Source organism: Eupeodes corollae, chromosome 3 (assembly GCF_945859685.1).
Source record: "Eupeodes corollae chromosome 3, idEupCoro1.1, whole genome shotgun sequence".
Lineage (NCBI taxonomy): Eukaryota > Metazoa > Arthropoda > Insecta > Diptera > Syrphidae > Eupeodes > Eupeodes corollae.
The window spans coordinates 36,131,901-36,151,724 of record NC_079149.1 but is presented as its reverse complement, the minus strand read 5'-3'; the positions used below and the strand labels follow the sequence as shown (position 1 = coordinate 36,151,724).

The 19,824-nt window shown below is 32.2% G+C and overlaps 2 protein-coding genes across 2 annotated transcripts in view; one reads left to right on the top strand and one right to left on the bottom strand.

The window, feature by feature from the left end:
• Positions 1–4,592: 4,592 nt before the first annotated feature.
• The window catches only part of LOC129952425 (BTB/POZ domain-containing protein Tiwaz), an 86,181-nt gene continuing 70,949 nt past the window's right edge, over positions 4,593–19,824 (top strand). Inside the window, exon 1 of the mRNA XM_056064993.1 lies at positions 4,593–5,262. The gene's annotated coding sequence lies outside the window, so the exon portion shown is untranslated. The remainder of the gene's footprint in view (positions 5,263–19,824) is intronic.
• LOC129952426 (FAU ubiquitin-like and ribosomal protein S30) lies at positions 19,201–19,644 on the bottom strand. The gene has a single exon (XM_056064994.1). It carries the CDS (start codon positions 19,594–19,596, stop codon positions 19,201–19,203), a length of 396 nt encoding a protein of 131 aa, XP_055920969.1. The 5' UTR covers positions 19,597–19,644.

The following is a 19,824-nucleotide window of genomic DNA, read 5'->3' as shown; positions in this document are numbered from 1 at the left end:
GCTAACTGAACAATTTGTGTGTCAGTTCTTCCAGTAGTTATTCTTTTTGAGCCTAGCGTTTTCGGTTTATTTTTCCATTTCAAGGCGTTACTGACCATTTTTGCTGAGCAGCCTTGGATGTCTTAAATATTTTGGTAGGTTTTTCCCTCCAAACGCAGTTTTCGAAAGTTTAAATTTACTTTGTGAAAAATAAAAAATTGAATTTTTAATACTTTTTAATTATAAAATAAAAAGCACTGCTATTTTTATGAACACTCTATATCCAGAGCGTTTTAAAAAATAGATGTTCACCAGGAAAAGTAGAGTATAACTTCAAGCTAAAAGTCTCTAATGTGAAAAAGAAAGACCGTTAGATAAAAGTAACATGTCAATTTTTTTGTAAGAATTTCCGTTCTTAAAATAATTGACAATCTAATAAAATGTGACCAGCACTGCTATTTTTATGAACACAACTGTACATATTTTGTGGTTTTTTTATCATAGCAATTCAAAATTTTTGGAAGCAATGACTCCCTCGACTTCATTTTAATTTTATTTTAAATAATAGGATGACGTAGAAAATTGAAACCAACATTAGAAATAACAATTTTGTTTAAATTTAAATATCAATAATTTTAAAATAATTTCGGTGTTCAAGAAAACCTAAAACCTCTTAAGTCTACTTCATTAGTTTTTTAAAAAGAGAATTTTCAACTTGGAATCTTTGTTTAAAAAAAATATGAAAATGATATGAAGATACAATTTTCAGTAATTTTGCTTTTATATGTGTATAAAGATACTTAAATGGTTAAATTCAATTTTGACTTAAGTGTTTTTACCAAAACAACTTTTACAGTATTTTATTTCTTACAAATATCATAAGATGTTCTTAGCTCAGTTCAACTGTATAACCAAATATGGTGAAATATCTTGAACATATGAGAAAAGTAAATGCAAGAAAAGTTTTGTAGTAAAATATCTTAAGTAGACATAAGCGATTTTACTTTTTGATTAATATCGAACATTAAACAGCTAAAGATAGTTTAATTAAATATATTATTGATAAATAAACTAAATTGATACATACGACGAATTATCATCTACTTAGGTTATTTTACGTTTTGCAAACTCCTACGAATCAAAATTAATTATTTTTACAAAAGGTCGTATCTTTATTGTTTTAAAAGATTTATCTTCGAGGGTAAAAAAGTTAAAAAGTTTGTGGGCAGAACATATAAAACAGTGATAAAAAGCTAAAACCACTAAGATCGACTAAAAATTCTTAACCTTTTTTAAACTCTTTGCTAAATATTAAAATAAAACTAATGTCAGTTTTCTAACAAAAATTAAAATCCTATAAAAAATACAACTTTATTCGTTTAAAATCTCAAATATCTCGACAGAAAAACAATATTTTTTGAAGTAATAGAGTGGCCCAACAATCCGTTGAGAACGAGGGCCTAGTGACTTACAACTTTCAACCAATTCTGTGTGCGAGTATTGTTGTCAGGGATAGAGAGGACCTACAGTTTTAAGCCAAATCCGAACGGCTTATTTGAGAAATCACTTTTTATAACAAGAATAATTCTTGGAGAATTTGTTAATTCCCCGCAAGAGGCAGCACCCGTGAAAAAACTTTAGATGGCACAGGTAGGGATTGAACTCAAGGCATTTCAGTTCAATACATGCCACGGTTATAACATAATTTGTATTACACTTTCAAACATGTTAGGTTACAAAGAGAAAATTGCATCGTGGTCTTTCTTAACATCACATAAAAAATGATTGGAATAAATTAAATTTTTTGTATAAATAAAAAAACTTGACAAAAATAATTGTATGCATAAAAAACTAACGTTCTTAACAAAATAATTTATGAACATCAAAGTAACAATATAATTACAATATCTTAGCAACAATTAAAGGTATTAAATTTAAATATTTCAAACATTCAAACATTTTTGCATGTTCAAATATAGTTTTCAACATTAAATAACTCTGTTATTTTTTTTATAAAAAAATAAGAATCTGCAAAAAGAAACTTAATCAAAATGGTATAAACTGGTGTTGGATTCGAATATCTGGAGAATAAAATTATGGTTTCATTTCAACATTTCTTGATTGTTTGCAAAATATTTAGCAGAAGACGATGTTTTTAAAAAACTTCAATTGGTTTTGTAATAAATAACATCTCAAATATTCTACTTAAATTGGTAAAAAATGTAAATCGACTGAAAATCTCAAGTACAAAAACATACATTGAAATAAAACTGGTATTATCATATGCAAAGTATTGTTGGTAATTTTTACTAATTTTTTTAGAAATAATTCATTGACAACTTTTTTTTTCATATAAAAACAACACAAAATGATAAGAAATGGTTTTCGAAAACAAAGAAATAAATTGATCACAGGTTTTTGTGTCTGTTGTTATTAGTTTTTTATGAGCTTTAGTTCACTTTTTTTCTCTATGTTTTGAAAAACAAAAATAATATCTCTGAAACTCTTGAATAAGAAAAAACTTGACACAATTAACTTTTTTTTAGAAGATTTTCATTGAGTTAACATTCAAAACTTTTAATGTCCTTGAAATAATTTTGTAACTTCTTCTGCTTTGGAAACCCATTTAATAAGATGGAATAAACATGAATTTTTTTTTTTAAATCATGAAAACTCTGGCGGTTAGATTTCTAAAATGTTTAAAAATAATTTTAGTATTTTGTTATTTAAGTAAACTACCTAATTGAAGACTTGATAATTCGAGATAATGTTAACATTAAACTATCTGTTAACATTTTCCTAGACAGATTCTTTGGTACGTGAAATTGTGTATTTCAACTCTTTTAAGGAAAACAACTGAGACGCTATAAATTATAAGAAAAAGAGGCTGGGATGTCCCACACTTATAACTTCCTATCCCGTCTGTCGATTTGTCGATTTAATTGAAAGCTTACATGTTTTCGTGTTCGGTAAAAAAGTTGTCAGTTGAATTATTCTTACAAACTTTAAAATTTCCAACAATATTTTTCATATCAAAAAAACAGTTAACTTTGTTAAATAGATTTTTTTAGTCGAAAATAAATGTTTACCAAAAACGGACCGTTGAATTTTTATAAAAAAAAACTACTGGAAAACAATATTTTCTTTATCATTTTTTTTTAGGTTTTTATTTTTTGTAAACAAAACTGTCAATTCGATTTTTCTCAAAATTTTTTAGAATTTTGAAAACAATATTTCTTATAAGTTCTAATTAAAAGTAGTTTTAAGCCATTATCTTAAATTTTGAAAATCAATTTTTACCAACTTTTGTTAAATTAATAAATGTTCAATCAAATTTTCTCAAAATGTTACAAAATGTTGAAAACAATATTTATTATAAAATAAAATTAATTGGAAGCTATTTTATCAAGTTTTTGAAATGATATTTGTGTCGAAAATCAAGTTTTACCAACTTTAAGTAATGTTTTGGAGATAAACTCATTTTTTATTCGCAGAATTTTCGACGCAACAATTTTTTTTTTCGAATTATAAAAAAAAACATTAATTGGATTTTTTTTTCTAAAAATATCCTGGTTTGTTATCACTTTACAGTGTATAGTATAAAATTTAATTCAAGTCTCTAGTGTCATTGGTTCTTGAGATATTTAGGGTTAACCAAAATGCTTAACTTTTTTAAACTGTATGATAAAAAAACAACCCATGCAATTTTCTTAAGGGCTCTTTCTGTATCTTTCTGTAATTTTATAACAAAATTACTTGGAAGTCGATATCTGTACTGGTTCTTGAGCTATGGACGACGAAAACAAAACTCCGCAAACGCACGCACAGACATCTTTCTAAAAATCTTTTATTTTGGCTCTAGGGACCTTGAAACGTCTAGAAATGTCAAAACGTTCAATTTGACAAATCGGACCTATTACAATAACTTCCTATTAGAAGTTCTTCTTAAAACAATAGCCTTCTTAAAATGGTAGCCTAAAAAATAGAATTCCTTGTCTTTCTGTGTTCTTATGTCAATACAAGGACCTTTTATTTTTGCAGTTAAACAATGAATCAAATTCAATTCTAGTCTTTAGTGTGGAGAAATTTACTTCAGAGGTTAAGACTTCGGTCAAGGTTCAATTGAACCCCCTTTTTAATAAATACATAGTATAACATTTTTTTAATCATGTAAAAATTGAAAAGAGCAATTAGCTACTATTAAAAGGAACCTTACAATTCAAATTATGTATAACGCATCATTCAACAGATCTTCCTATTCTCTACTCTAACTAAATGCCTAATCGTAAATAAGATAATAGGATTAACCGATTCATGTGCCTGACTTGAACGTGAACCAACCCTTAAAAGGACCATCTTTTCATTGGCATAGATACTCTTAAAATTTCTATAGTAAAGAGAGTTAAGTGAAATAACCTTAAACTTAGCTCCATATCCATAGCACTCTGTTATTTTATAAGTGCCTCTCTTAATTTAGAGAAAAGACTTCACTTCACTTCGGGCTTTGCTTTTGATACACGAATAAAAATTTGTTTCTTTGCAATTTGCTCATTCAACATAATTTTCCCACAACAATTTGTTCACAATTCAGTCACTATTGGACCGTAGTCGATTGCTGTTGTGGGTTAGTCCTGAATTTCGACAAAAAATAAATAACAAAATTAATTAAATGAACTTTGTAATTCAAAAAATATCAAAAAATCGAGTTAAATATTTAGTTTCCGGTTAAAATAATTAAGTTTAGATAAATTGATGTTTGCTTTTTGTGCTCTTTTTAAATTATTGAGACATTTTGTTTTATAAATCCGAATAACTTCCGCCTTTTTGATAGGTTTGAGGAATTTAAACGAGATTTGATTTTGGCATTCAAATCGGATTTAGTTTAATTGTTTTTATTTTTATTTGTGTTATCTTTTGTTATTAATTTAATGGAGATTATTTTCACTTTGGTGTATTGAAATGTTTTAGCACACACGTGGTGTTTCTTGTTGTTGTTGGTGCGATCTAAAGTGCCAGAGGATATTTAGATACTTGTTGCGTGTTTCTAAACAATACAAACAAAATTCAGTTGGTGTCAATTTATTTCGTGCGCGTCGGACAAACGTTTAGAGATTATAAAGATTACTTGGTGACAAAAAAAATTCAAACAAAAACCAAAACAGAACACTAATTCTTGATTTCTTTTATTTTGAATTTGGTTTTTCTTAAACAAAAATACTCAAGTTTGTCGGAAAGTGATTTAAAATAAATCAGTTGCTCAAAAGGAGTAAATTATAATTAATGGTAAGTTGAACAATTTTTTCATATTTTGTTGGGCTTTCCAGATTTTTGCTCCTTGTTTTTGACTTTTAGGGCCAAAACTCAAATATTTCAGTACGATTTAACTTATATTAGTAGTTTTGTCAAACATAAACATAAGCAGTGATTTCTTATGTTAAGCAACAGTATTTATGATTTGTATCAGTATCAACAAACGGTTGTTTAGAAATTAACTATTTTTTTAAGAATTAAGTTGGTCTGAAAACCTTGAAAATTTTCTAGCACATCAGGTTTTTTAAAATATACCATCTTAAAAAATGTAAAAGACAACCAAAAACGGGCGTGTTTTAGGTCAAAATTAAAACCAACAAATTGTATGATGATTTTTCAAAGTACCAATTTTAATCTTCTAGAAAGAGTTTCATTTATTTTAACATCTTGCTTAGTTTGCAAAATTTCTCATCAGTTATGGGATGAGTTATAGGTCTTCTATTATTCTTTCCAAAGTTTTGAATAATCTTGAATGTAATTTCTTTATTTTCTTAAATAGTTCGTTTTAGGGTTCATTTTTAGCGCTTACTCCAAATCCAAACTCCTCAGATTTACCCGTTTTCAACAATATGTTTATATTTGTTCCATAATATTCCAACTTAAGACAACAAATCGCAATTAGATAAAAATTGCTCATGCATTGTTTTGAGGTTTTTTGTTAAGAACCGTTTAAACATAGATGTTTCAGAGTTCTTTCAAGAATCTTTGTTGAAAATAAGCAAAGTACTAAAGATTATGTGAGGTAGGATGTAGAAAATTTAAAAGTAAACCTTTCTTATCAAAAAACCTATCGGTCTTGGGAACTGCTTTTATTAAGTAATTAAATTTAAAACCAATACAAAACGAAGAGGTTACCTTCAGAAATAACTTCCCATATTCAACACACAACCATTTGTGTAGGTTTATGTTTTGGAAACAACTCTAGGTAATACATTTTAAAAAAGTTTTTCTTAACACCCTTATGATTGTGTTTCTTCTAATCTAGTTTTAAAATGTTTTCGTGTTTGAGTTTTCAAAAATTTCATTTAAATGCCAAATAAATGAAAATATTTTTTTAATAATCACACATTTTATTGACTTCTTAAATCAATTTCTAAAAATTTATAACTCAAAAAAGTCTTTCAAACTCCATAATATTTGTGTTCTAATAAGTTAGAAACAGTTTTTCTCAATTTTTTTAAAGAATTTTGTATAGGTTTTTATTCACTTCAAAAACAGTTCAATTAAATTTAACAAAGATGTTGTAAATGAAATAAAATAAATTTAAAATTAATGTCATTATTTTCCTTAGAATATTTGAGAAAAAATTGTATTTGTTGGAGTTTTTTAGTTGTGATCTAAGTTTTTGTAAAAAAGCATAATTGAATTTTTAAAATATTAGATCAGATGTCCTTTTTCGACAGTCCTTCTTTGTAGTGTTAACATTTTTTTCTGAAAATTTCGAGAAAAAATCGAGCTTAAATATATTTTGTTTAAGTTTTTTGATTTTTTAAAAAATGGTTAAAAGTGTGCCTTTTCTAAATTCATATCAATTGTATATACATAAATCAATATGTGTACAGAACCATATTAATTTTCATTACTTTATTTGTTAAAATGTTTAAAAAAAATGCCATATTTTAAATGCCCTTTTTACAGTTGTTAGTGTTAGTAACTCTAAAGCTGATATCTCCGCTCGTTTTTAAGGTATGGTTAAAGAAAACAGGTATCTCAAAAAGATATTGAAAATCATGTAATTTGAAACCGGAACTGACAATTTTCATTATTTCCTTAAAATCAATACGAAAGTTTTGAATAGAATAAAAAACATTTTCGTAATTCCATTTGACAGTTTAGTACCGGTTGCTTATCGCACCTTTAGGCTTTAGTGTTGAACAATGAGAACAATTCGTAAATTTCCAAATACCATCTTGATTAAATGACGAAATTTTCAGTATCAAAGGATTAATAGGTAAACATTTCATTGCAGTTAGAAATTTCTTGAAAATTAGACATCTGAACAGATAGAAACAGTGACAATTTGTGAAAATAAAAAACAGCAAAAAACCCTAATTTGTGTAAGAGACCTTTAAATGTCAGCAGCTTGGAAGTGAAATAAAGATTTATTAAATTATTTGACGTTAATATTTCTAACATTTTAAATAACTGGCTCAAAATCACTCGGGAACGCGTCCTAATTTACAATCTTCAACAACATTTTTTTTAAATTTAAGGTATTACTCAATACACCTTATTTTTCATACAAAATGTAGTTTTAGAGAGGATACTAAAGATTATTTATTTTTAACTATAAAAATCCAAAAATAGTTTGTCCAAAACCACACAAGTCATTTCAGTGAACACATCGATAATCGATCAAAAATAATTTTAAGTAAATACTGTCATTCGGTGTCAAACTTCAGTCGAGGAAGACAACAATAACAAAGCAGGCTGTCAGAGTATTTTTCGTCAAATTAATTAAATCTAAATGTTAAGTACCTTTTTATTCATTGTTCGTAGAGCGTACATCAATAGTCCGTCATTCCGTGAACGTTCTTATTATATTTGATTATTGATGCAATTCTTTTTACGACACGAAATAACAAAGAAACCTCAAATATATTCCTATTGACAAAGTCAGATTGTACTTAAGATGACCGCCGTAAAATCAAAGATCCTTCCTACTTGAAATCGTCATTTTGTGAACGGTCATTTCAAGAACGTTCCCGGATATGATTTGACGTATTTTCCTTGTAGAAGAATTTTGTATGTATTATTTTTATTATTGCGTATTAAATATGGATACATAATACACCCATGTTATAAATCAAAGCTTAAATTATGTGCTTTGTGTTGTTTTTGTTGATTATATCAAAGTTAGAAAAACGTTCCCGAATTAATGTGTTCTAAAAGATATTTAATACTAAAAAAAATATCTAATAAAGTATAGAATTTTGTGCGCTGCCCTGTCAAAGTTTATTAATATACAAATTTTAAAACAGTATAAGCTTGCAATTTTTTATGTCATAAATCCAATTTTGAAATTTGCAAACTTGGTTTTTCCTTGAAAGTCTACTATCGATCAAATATTGACACTACGGTAGATCTTGGAAAAACCCCAGGAACTTTAAATCGATACCCATCATCTCTTTATCGATTTTAAAGCCACGTATGACAGCATCTATAGGCATCTACAGAGCAATGTCTAGTTTTGGCATCCCTCTCAAACTTATCCATTTGTACAGAATGGCGATATAGAATGCATACTGCTCTATCAATTTCGGAAGAGATTCCAGCGATGCATTTGATGTCAAAAAAGGTTTTACACAAGGCGGTGCACTGTCAGGCAACTTGTTCAACATCGGTCTTGAAAGAAATGTGCAAAACTCAAGCGTCAACACTAGAGGCACAATCTTCCAAAGGTCCATCCAATTACTCGGATACGCAGATGATATTGACATAATCGGAAGATCAAAGCGTGATGTAAGTGGAGCGTTTTTGAGCTTTGCGACGGAAGCGAAGAAGATGGGTTTAGTGGTCAATGAGGGCAAGACCAAGTATATGCTGTCATCAAAAAAGGACACTGAACGACGACGTATTGGACAAAACGTCACCATGGACAGCTATAACTTTGAGGTAGTTAAGGACTTTGTCTACCTAGGCACCGCTATTAATGCAGACAACGACACCAGCGCTGAAATCAAACGAAGAATAACTCTTGCAAATCGCTGCTTCTTTGGACTTAGAAGGCAATTGAGAAGTAAAGTCCTCTCTCGAGCATGTAAAATCACCATCTATAAGACACTCATCATCCCGCTTCTCATTTATGGCGCTGAGGCCTGGACCCTGTCAAAGAAAGATGAGAGCGTATTAGGATGCTTCGAGAGAAAAATTCTTCGGGTGATTTTTGGTCCCGTATGCATGCATATAGATGGAGAATGGAGAAGAAGATATAACGACGAACTTATGGGGCAGTGCAGCGACATTGACACCTAGTTAGCAGAATTAAAGTCCAACGCCTTACATGGCTAGGTCATGTAGAGCGGATGGACATCAACGCTCCTGGCCGGAAGGTCTTCGAATCCAATCCCGAGGGACGGCGCAGTAGAGGAAGACCGCGACTCAGGTGGCGCACCCAGGTGAGAGAGGACCTCAACCAACTTGGAGTGCAAAACTGAAGACAGCTAGCTAGGAACCTAGCTGGCTGGAGACGCATTTTAGTTAAGGCCAAGGTCCACCCCTGACTGTAGCGCCACCTTAAGTTAGTAAGTAACCATGGTGATTTTGAGCCAACTACATTTCTTGCCGTAAACAGTTCTTATAGAACGAGTTCCTCATAGCTCGTAGCCATTACACTTTTTGAATAATATGCTGATTTAGTAATTGCAAACTTTGTGGCTCATGTAAGGTTAGGTTAAGTTAGTTTAACGTGGCTACGGATTAGAATCCACACACTTAGGCCAACTTAGGTTAACGTGGCTACGGATTAGAATCCACACACTTAGGCCAACTTAGGTTAACGTGGCTACGGATTAGAATCCACACACTTAAGCCAAAAGAAGGGCCCATTGTGATAACACATGAATCTAGAGAATTACTTCTTACTAGTCAAACCATTTTAAGCTTTTTATAAAGCGAAGAAGATATTTGATATCCTTTTTAGCTAATTCACTGGGATTATCAAAAGAGTAGTCTCCCAAATGAAGTTTGCGTCTTAGTGAAAGAGCAGGGCAAGTGCAGAGAAGGTGAATGTTTCCTATTATCTTCGTCAATACAGCTAATGCGGAAGTCGTTTGAGGCTACACCAAGTCGTATTGCGTGTCTGCCTATAAGACAGTGTCCCGTAAGGACACCTATTAGGGAGCTAATATGAAGTCTGCTTTGAGATAACAAGTGAAGGCCATATGAGTTTGTGGCTCACGTTCCTTTGCTTTATAATGCTCGGACACGTTTATAAACATAATTAGAACATAATGCCTGCATCTTCAAACAGTCTTTAAAAGGAGTTTATAAAATCGAAAACTTTGTAGACATAAGCCAAACATATTATTTGTTAGAAGTTTTGGAATTGATTTGTACATAAAATCAAAAAATAGATATCAACAATATTTTTAAACTTATATTTTGAATTTTTGCGTAAGAAACCCATTTTAAAAGCCGTTTTCGGGACACAAACTGGTTCAAATAAGAAAATTCAAAAACTGCAAAAAAAGAAAATGTTATTGCATATGAAAACCTTTACAACGATGTTAATAAAACATATTAAAATAAATACAAATTTCCTTAAAGCGATCAAGGAGTTTTCGGATGAAATTTTCCAAAACCATTTTTGGATGACTGGGTTTACATTTTAAGAAAGCCCTTTGTTTCCCTTAGGGCTCAGATTTAGTCACAGGTTCTATAGCTGTAAAGGAAAAGCAAAATAATATTACAATTATAAATTACTATAAAGGGTGATTTTTTAAAAGCTATAAGAAAGTTTAAAAAAAAACACATACAATTCAGAAAAATGCATGAAATCTTTATTTGAATCGATATTATGGTCCATGTTATTTAATGTTTAAAGATTATTTCATGCAAATGTTGACCTTGACTGCTCCTCAAATGGTCCATCCACTAAGTCCAATTTTGGCATAATTTTTCCAACATTTCGGCCGGTTCTTCACTAATAAATAATCAATGTTGTACTGCAATACGGCAATGGAATCGGGCTTGTCTGTATAGAAATGAGCTTTAACAAAGCCCCACAAAAATAGTCTAAGGGCGTTAAATGGCACGATCTAGGCGGCCCATTGACTGTTTCCGAACGTGAAATAAAATGTTTATGGAAGAAGGTCGGGCAGCGGTCTAGTCACTGATAAAGCTTCGGTTCCCATCGATCACCGAAATCAAGCATTAGTTAGAGTGGTTAGTAGAAAGATGGAGGAAATGTCTCAAAACCTACCGCATGCTGTTGTCATGTGTTTTTTCTGTCTGTTCTTTCTCTTCAGTCCTTCTGTCTTAATGTCTTGTGTTCTTATCACCTTACATAGTCTAGCCGCTCAAAATGCTGTGTTCTCTACTCTGTACATTTATGTGCTGAGTAGAGTGAAAACTGTCTTCTTTTTGAAGACTTGTAGCAACTGTATAATTCACAGTAGCTCTATGTAGTTCGTATTATATGGAGTCTCGATTTATTCGAGAAAATATGCGGACAGGTGTAATGGCTATCTTCTGATGAGCCCAACCATTATATCGGGGCAAAACGCATATATGAACACCTATGCTGGTTTATTTTAATTTTAATATTCATGATTTTCAATACAAATTTCATTTTCATGATTTTAAATCATATTTATTAAAAAAAAAGTGCGTCAACTGTTTGAACCATGGTTGCCAAAAAGATAATAGCTAAAAAATCACCTTTTATTTTAAAAAATTCTTATAATTGCTCCTCTTTTATTTTTTAATGCAAATTCAGCAACATAATAAAAACGAAAGCCAACTTCACCGCAAATTGACTGTCGCTCTATTTTAACTACTGCCATACTCTCGCTGAGCTCAGCCATAAAGTTTTAATGACGGATCCAAACAACTAATTCTAGAACTCAATTTTTCATAATATGAATTCATCATTTGAAGAATTTGAAGGCACATATGCATTACTGATTTTATTCAACTTCTAAGTAAACTAAATTATTTAAATGGATTTGATTCCAAGTTGTTTAAAATATTGGTGTTTTTTCGTTGTGGTAAAATTTTACCAAAACGTATGTATATGTGAACAAAATCGACACCAATGTCAAATTTAAAAATTAATACCCTAAATTCCCCACTTGTTTACTAATAAATGGAAATTTATTTATTAAATACCTTTTTCAACATCTTGAAAATTAAATAAATCATCAAAATTCACGGTTAATTTAAATCGATTTAATTACATATAAATATAAATATCATCTACCAATGGAAACAACATAACAATGCAAAACCATTTCCAAGTAATTAGTTTAATTAATGTAGAAACAACTGTGTATAGTACAGTTATGAAATTAAATGACAACAATGGTGTTAATGAAATGAAAAAATGTCGTCCCTGTCCTTTTAGTTTGGGATTTATATTTTTTGAAAGTATCTTTATTTTTGTTTTTCAGTTCTTTTTTTACACTTAGTTAATTAAGTTTTTTTGTTCAAATAATATTTAAATGATGCCAGGCTATATAAAATTTAATTTAAATAAGTCTTTTTTTTTCTACAGAAAACATGTTTTAGTATTAAGAAAACCTTTTTTATAATGAAAAAGAATTGTGACAATTCTTTTGATGAAAAAATGCGTTCCCGTCTGTCAATGTTTCTAAATGTTTTGCAAATTATTAAAAATAATTTTTTTGAGGAAGATGAAAACTAGTTTTAAACCAATATCTTACTTTATTTTCAAGATACTTTAGTCGAAAGCCGTTTTTAGTTGTTTTTATAAATTATGCTTTTTTGTCAAAAAAAAGTTGTCAATTGGATTTTTGGAATAAATTAACTAAAAGTTAATAAAACTATTTTGCCTATGATAAAATAAATTTGATTTCAATATTTGTATATGTGGCTGAGATATTTTAGGCGAAAACCAATTTTTAGTAACAATTTTTGAAAATACAATAAAAATGTATTTCTTAAACAAAAAATGCCAGTTGTCCTTTCAAAGAAAAATGTATAATCACAATAATCTAGAACTCAGTTCCCTCGAATATTTGCCAACAATCAGTTTTTACCAAATTTTAGTAGTTTTCCACATAAAACTTTTCTAAATAAAAGTTTAAAACGTAATTTTCATAATTTTAAACGATTTTTTTTAAACTTTCTCTCAATTTTAAATCACAAAATGCGGCTAATTTTTCGAAAATTCATTTCCAGATTTAGATATTTTCACTTTGATATTTTTTCACGAACTTTATCTATTTGAAAGCGTTGAGGTGCATTCAATTGCTAAATATTTAGAAAATTGGAAATTAATACAATTTTTAGCTCTTAACAATAAGTAGTTTTAAAAATTCTGTCTTCTAATTTTTTTTTTGAAGGTTAGGTTGGTTGTACAGCCCATCCTACCACGTTTGGCAAGTACTGGCATACCAAACGCTACTTGTAAACTGCTACTAATGCAAGACGCTGCGAGGAGGGCAGGCACCAGGTGGACCAACATCACCACGTGTCAAGCCACAAAAAACATCTGGCCAACACTGGATTTAAAACGTTCAAGGTGCTTGCTCTCTCTTAGCAGATCGCATATAAGCCCGATAATAGGTGGCATAACCGGACACTGTCTAATAGGAAAGCACGCCACGAGACTAGGCGTATTCTCAAATGACTTTTGCAGAAGCTGTATGGACGAGGAAGAGGAAGAAACGGTTCTTCATCTTCTCTGCACATGCCCTGCTCTAGCTCGAAAACGCAAGAATTACCTAGGAGAATTCTTCTTTAACGATCTAAACGATCTAAATCATATCGGTATAATCAGCCTCTCACGTTTCGTAAGGGACTCTAACTGGTTCCATTGAGCTTAGGAGGAAGCCTAAAGATTCATGTGGTATCACAATGGGCCATTAAACTGGCCTAAGTGTGTCCGTTCCATCTTGGACAGCCACTATAACCTAACCTAACCTAACCTAGGTTGGTTGTAGTGGCTGTCCAGATGTCACACGTAGACCTCAAGGGTCCATTGTGATACCACTAGTGAGGTTACTCATGGGAGAGTAATGAATTTAAACAAACCATTTTGTACTTTTAATAAAGTTAGAGAGACGTTTTGTGTCAATCGTTGCCAGTTCACTGGTGTTATCGAAGAAGGGATTACCGAGAAAGTAATTCCTTCTAATGGAGAGTGCTGGACATGTACATAGAAGGTGTTGGACTGTTTCCTCTTCCTCCTCGTCCATGCAGCTTCTACAGAAGTCATTTGTGTAGACCCCTAGCCTCAGAGCATGTCTTCCTATGAGGCAGTGTCCCGTTATTACTCCAATTGTAGAGCTTATACTTTGTCTGCTCAGTGATATCAAGCCTTTTGACCGTTTTAAGTCAATACTTGGCCATATTTGCTTGGTTGCTAGGCAGGTGGTACTTTGTGACCATCTGGCATTTGTTGTTTCTAGAGCATATTGCTTGAGAAAATATTTGCATGTAGCAAGTGGTGTTCCTATGTTATGTTTTTGTCTAACATAAGGCAGAAGTGTTCCGTTTTTGGCGAGCTCATCGGCTTTGCAATTTCCCGAATTGCCTCTGTGTCCCGGCACCCAAATGAGGTGAATGTTAAACTGTTCCGCCATCTCATTCAGAGATGATCGACAATCGTGGACTGTTTGAGAGTTTGTGGACACAGACGCGAGAGATTTAAGACCGGCTTGGCTGTCTGAGAAGGTTCGTATATCCTTACAATATACACTACATCAATTGGAAAGTTTATAGAATAGACTGAGATTTAGTTGTTCTGAAAAGATACCACTTCCAACTCCGTGATCGGTCTTTGAACCATCTGTATAGAAGTGTACCGCATCGTCTTCCAGGGGTCTCTCTTCTTCCCAGGAGGATCTTGAAGGGATGGACACATGGAAGCTTTTACCGAATACCATTTTTGGGGTGGTATAGTGTAAGCGATCTGGGATAAATCTGAAATTGTCTAGAATAGTTTTATGTCCAGTATTGTTACTGGTCCATTGAGAGGTGGCTCTAAGCCTTACACATGAGTTGGCAGCCACCTTTTTGGAGAAGATATCAAGTGGTGTTAGGTTTGAAAGCACTTCCAGTGCTGCGGTTGGTGTTGAGCGAAGTGCTCCTGTGATGCACATACCTGACCTAAGTGCTCCTGTGATGCACATACCTGCTGACCATACGACAGCTCCATAAATGAGTATCGGTCTGATTACCGAAGTGTATAGCCAGTGGGTTATTTTTGGGGAGAAGCCCCATTTTGATCCTATGGCCTTTTTACAAGTAAAAAGCGACTCTTTCATCAATATTTGCCTTCCAATTTAGTTTTTTGTCTAAAATGAGGCCCAAATATTTAGCTTGAGTGGAAAAGCTTAATATTATTCCTCTAATCTTGGGTGGGCTAATCTGAGGAATTTTATATCTTCTCGAAAAGAGTATTAATTCTGTTTTGTGTGGGTTGACGTCCAATTCACATTCCTTAGCCCATTTAGTTAGCCTGTTTAGGGCATTTTGTAGGAGTTCCAAGAGAACTTGGGCGTGCTTCCCAGATACGGATATCGCAACGTCGTCAGCATAGGCAATCACCTTGAAACCCTCTGCTTCCAATGCTGTAAGTAGGTCGTTTACTACCATGTTCCATAAAAGAGGCGAAAGGACTCCACCTTGGGGAGTGCCTCGATTCACCGATCTGGTGGTAGTAAAACTTCTCATGTTAGAAATTATTGTCCTGCTTTTGAGCATGAGACTTATAAGATCTATGAGTGACTTCTTTAATTTCAGCTTATCCATTGCTGTTGTGATCACCTGGTAACTGACGTTGTTGAAAGCTCCTTAAATATCTAGGAACGCTACCAGGTTATATTCTTTGTATTCGAGGGAATGTTCAATAGTACGTACCAGCGAGCGAAGTGCTGATTCTAATGATTTTCCCTTAGAGTAAGCATGTTGAGCTGTGGAAGTGAGACATGGTTTTAAATTATGTCTGATATAAATTTCAATCAATCTTTCCAAGGTTTTAAGAAGGAAGGATGATAGGCTGATTGGTCGTAGATCTTTAGGGTTAACGTGTGCGGGTTTTCCTGCTTTGGGAATGAAGACTATTTTTGCCATTCGCCATGCTTTGGGAATATATCTCAACCTTACACAGCTTGTCAGAATGATTTCCAATGGTGGAATAATCTTGTCTGAGCATTTTTGTAGTTCGGCTGGAATGATTCCGTCTGGTCCTGGAGATTTATATGGATCAAAGCTGTCTATGGCCCATTGCAGTTTTTCCCGCGTTTTTAGATCAACTAAATCACTTTTATAAGCTAAAGACTCTGATGTTAAGTCATTGATTATGTTAGAGCTACCTGGAAAGTTGGTGTCTAATAACAGATTAAGAGATAGTCCACGTGCCTGCTTCTGCCTTTAAAGCACTGGGTATTGTTGGACTTTTTGAGAGAATTTTGCTGAGTCTTGAGGCTTCTGAAGTATTTTCTATTTTACCACGAAAATGTCTCCAAGAAGACCTCTTACTCTTTCTTAATTCTTTTTTATATTGCTTTAGAGCTTGTTTGTATAAGTCCCAGTCAGAAGGAGATCTAGTGTACTTAGATCTGTTGAAGAGTTTGCGACAGCTCTTTCTGAATGGTTCTAGTTCTTTACGCCATCAATAAGGTTTCTTTTTACCCTTTAAAATGGTTACAGGGCATGAAGATCTCATTGATTCATTTAAGGCTTTGGTGAGATGATTTACAGAAAGGTCTAGTTCATCTTTACTGGAGGAGCATTTAAGAAGATTGTGATTAAGCAGTTGTGCTAGTCCATCCCTATAACGCTCCCAGTTATTTTTTTTGAAAGTTTAAAATCTATTTAAGAAATTATCTGTTTGGTTGTTAGAAAATCAGATATGACTTGAAGTTAGTAGTTAGCATAAGGATGTTCATGAAAAACCTATGTATGTTTTCGTAGCTTTAATTGGTCTTCATTCTTCCCATCTTCCCTTGAGAATAACATCTTTTCGTTTGCACGCAGTTTCACCTTCGATATTCGTGTTGTTTTTTTTTTGAGTTTTCACCCCAAAGCTATAAAATATATTTATTAATCCCTGAAATAAAAATAAAAAACGGGACATTTTGTTGTCCTTTAAATTAAAGAGAAAATAAAAATAAAAATAATGAAAGTCGCCATTGGCAATTGTTGTCTTCACATTATTTGCACGGTTGTTTTATTTTTGGAAGGCGGACAGTACAGTACACTATACTAACATCCATATGTTTAAATATATATGTAGGTATTTAAGCCTATAGGGTATCATTCATATAGATACCAACCAGCACCAAAAACTAAAAATGAACAACACAAATTTTTGCTGTCAGATTTTTTTGGGATGCATGAAATTAATACAAATCAATGTTTAATGACTTATGAAATACACAATCCTACAGTGGAGATAAAAAGTATGTTGTCTAAGAATGTCAACCTTTAAATAATATTCATATTTTTTGAAGATAAAAGTTTTAACTTTGAAATAAAGTAATTGCAACTTTTAAAAATCGTAAAAAAGAATGAAAAACTTGATGATCACTTTTGACAACCACTGTATTTGTAAGCTATACAACATTTTTGTGATGTGCCAAGTGGGGAAATAAAAACAAAAAACAAAATACCAGACACCAAAATGCAGTTCAGCCCTGTGGCTATACCAAGACGAAACAAAAATTACATCTTTTAGGCTGTCATACTTTCATATGTGTTTCTGTTTCGCTGAAAGATTTTTCATCTTTCAATAAGTCAAACATATACGAGGAGCATGAGTATAATCAATGTACGGGTATGTACGTGGCTTTGACTAATAAATAAATTTAAAAGTCTTGAGGGGTAAGTTGATATAAAGGAGGAACCATACCTATCCATATTTATGTCTATATACCTCTATACAATATTTAAAAGGAATAAATACAAAAATATATTATTGTGAGTTGTGGGCAGTCAAAAAGAAAGAAAAAAATGGTCAAATTTTGTTGGTTTTTGTTAAAACATGGATATGACCTAAAAACAAAACAAAAAAAGGTCAATTTCCTTTAGGTTACGGTTTTTTAACCTGACATTGGTTTACTCTAAGTGTTAAGGTCTTTGAAGAAACATAAATGAAGGTGAAGTTTATCCCAGGAAAGTTTGATTTTTACTAGGAAATTTCAAAATTTAATTGAAAATATCGAATTGAGTTAAACAATTGTGCGGTTTTAACTATGGCTTAAAAATGTTGTTTTGAATATTATATGTTTTTTTTTTAATATTTATGAAATTTCTTATTTTTTATAATTACCTCTCTCGTAAGTTATAACAAGGGTATGCCAAAGTCTCTGCCACCCAAAAGTTGTTGAATTAATTTTTAAAGAAAAATCTGCACGAAACTGTGACTTTCTGTGAATTTACAGGATTATCCATTTTGCGGTTTCAAAAGTAGACTTAAATAAAACATATGTATATACATTTATTTTCATGATATTTCTTTTTTATTATAAATCTTGAATTGACGTTATGTGTTAAACATTACATCATTTAAATGGCCACCACAAGAATTGTTGCAATTATGGATTCTTTTAAGGTAATTTCTGATTACTTTTTGACAAATATTGGGAGGTATCTCAGCCATAACTTGACAAATGTTAGTTTTTAAGTGCTCAAAAGTTGAAGGTTTATCTGCACAAACACATTATTTTGCGTAGCCTTAAAAAAAAGTCCAACGGTGTCAAATCTGCTGATTTTGATGTCCAGTTGATATCGCAACGACGAGAAATTACGATGCAGGGAAATTAGTCTCTTACAAGAAAGCAATACTCGTTCGAGTTCGTGGCACGTAGCACCGTCTTGTTGAAACTGGTTGTTCTCCAAGTCGTATTCTTCAATAGCAAGCAAAAAAATCAAATTATCATAACGCTCCTAATTAACGGTGACATTCGTAAGGGCCCCCGTGCCAAAGAGCGAACCAAACAGTGACTTTTTGTAAATTTAAATGGCTTCTTTTCAATAACTTCAGTATTCTGAGAACCCTAAATAGCAACTTGTGACCCAGTGAGTGGTGGGTTCGAATTTTTCGTTGAAGAAATTTTTTTTCGAAAAATCGTCTCCGTCGCCTGTTATTCAAGCACCCATTGAACGTATCTACTAGGTCGTGAATGGTCAGCTGGCTTCAGTTGTAATGTGCGTGAGCTGTAGGTACATAAAATGTTTGTTTTTTTATTCACAAAAAAGATTAATAAACTTGAGACATAATTAAGAAGAGTTAGCATTTGGACCACGACGACGACCGAATCCTTGCACGAAGTTGACGAAATGTCTGTTGTACTGGATCCGCCTTTTTGCGCGACCGGGGTTCTTCTTCCTCTTTTCTTGTTTCTTAACTTTAGGAGTTTGTCCCTTGACCTTACCGGCATGAGCTAAAGAACCATGCAATTTACCTCCCAGAAGTGGTACGGTGACATCCCATTCAAAGGATGACAAGCTGCTGACGCAAGCATCGTTCTCCAAAGCGTTTCCTTCACAGTTAAGAACGAACTCTTCGGTGATTCCCTTCAATTGGGTCAATTGAGCCTTGACGGCGCCAATTGTATCATTTTGGGAAACCCCTAGGGTCTCAACGGAGTCCAAACCACGTACAAAAAGCTGCATGTTGGCTACTTTGAGGCAAATTCTTGTAACTCTTTTCGGGGATTTACGAAAAAAAGATCAATCTAGATTCTTAAATACGAAGCGAACGGTCATGGACCTTCAAAGCAAGTAATCATAAATCTTTGAGGAGAGTTTTCTTCACGATAGTTTGTTAAATTTTATCTTGTTTAGATCGATGTTAAAATAATACTCGTGAATTGAATCTCACACTTTTGGCTTCAGCAGTCA

What these genes read in the sequence shown, in the direction of transcription:
- LOC129952426 (XM_056064994.1), bottom strand. Translation starts at nt 19,596, where the DNA reads ATGCAGCTTTTTGTACGTGGTTTGGACTCCGTTGAGACCCTAGGGGTT.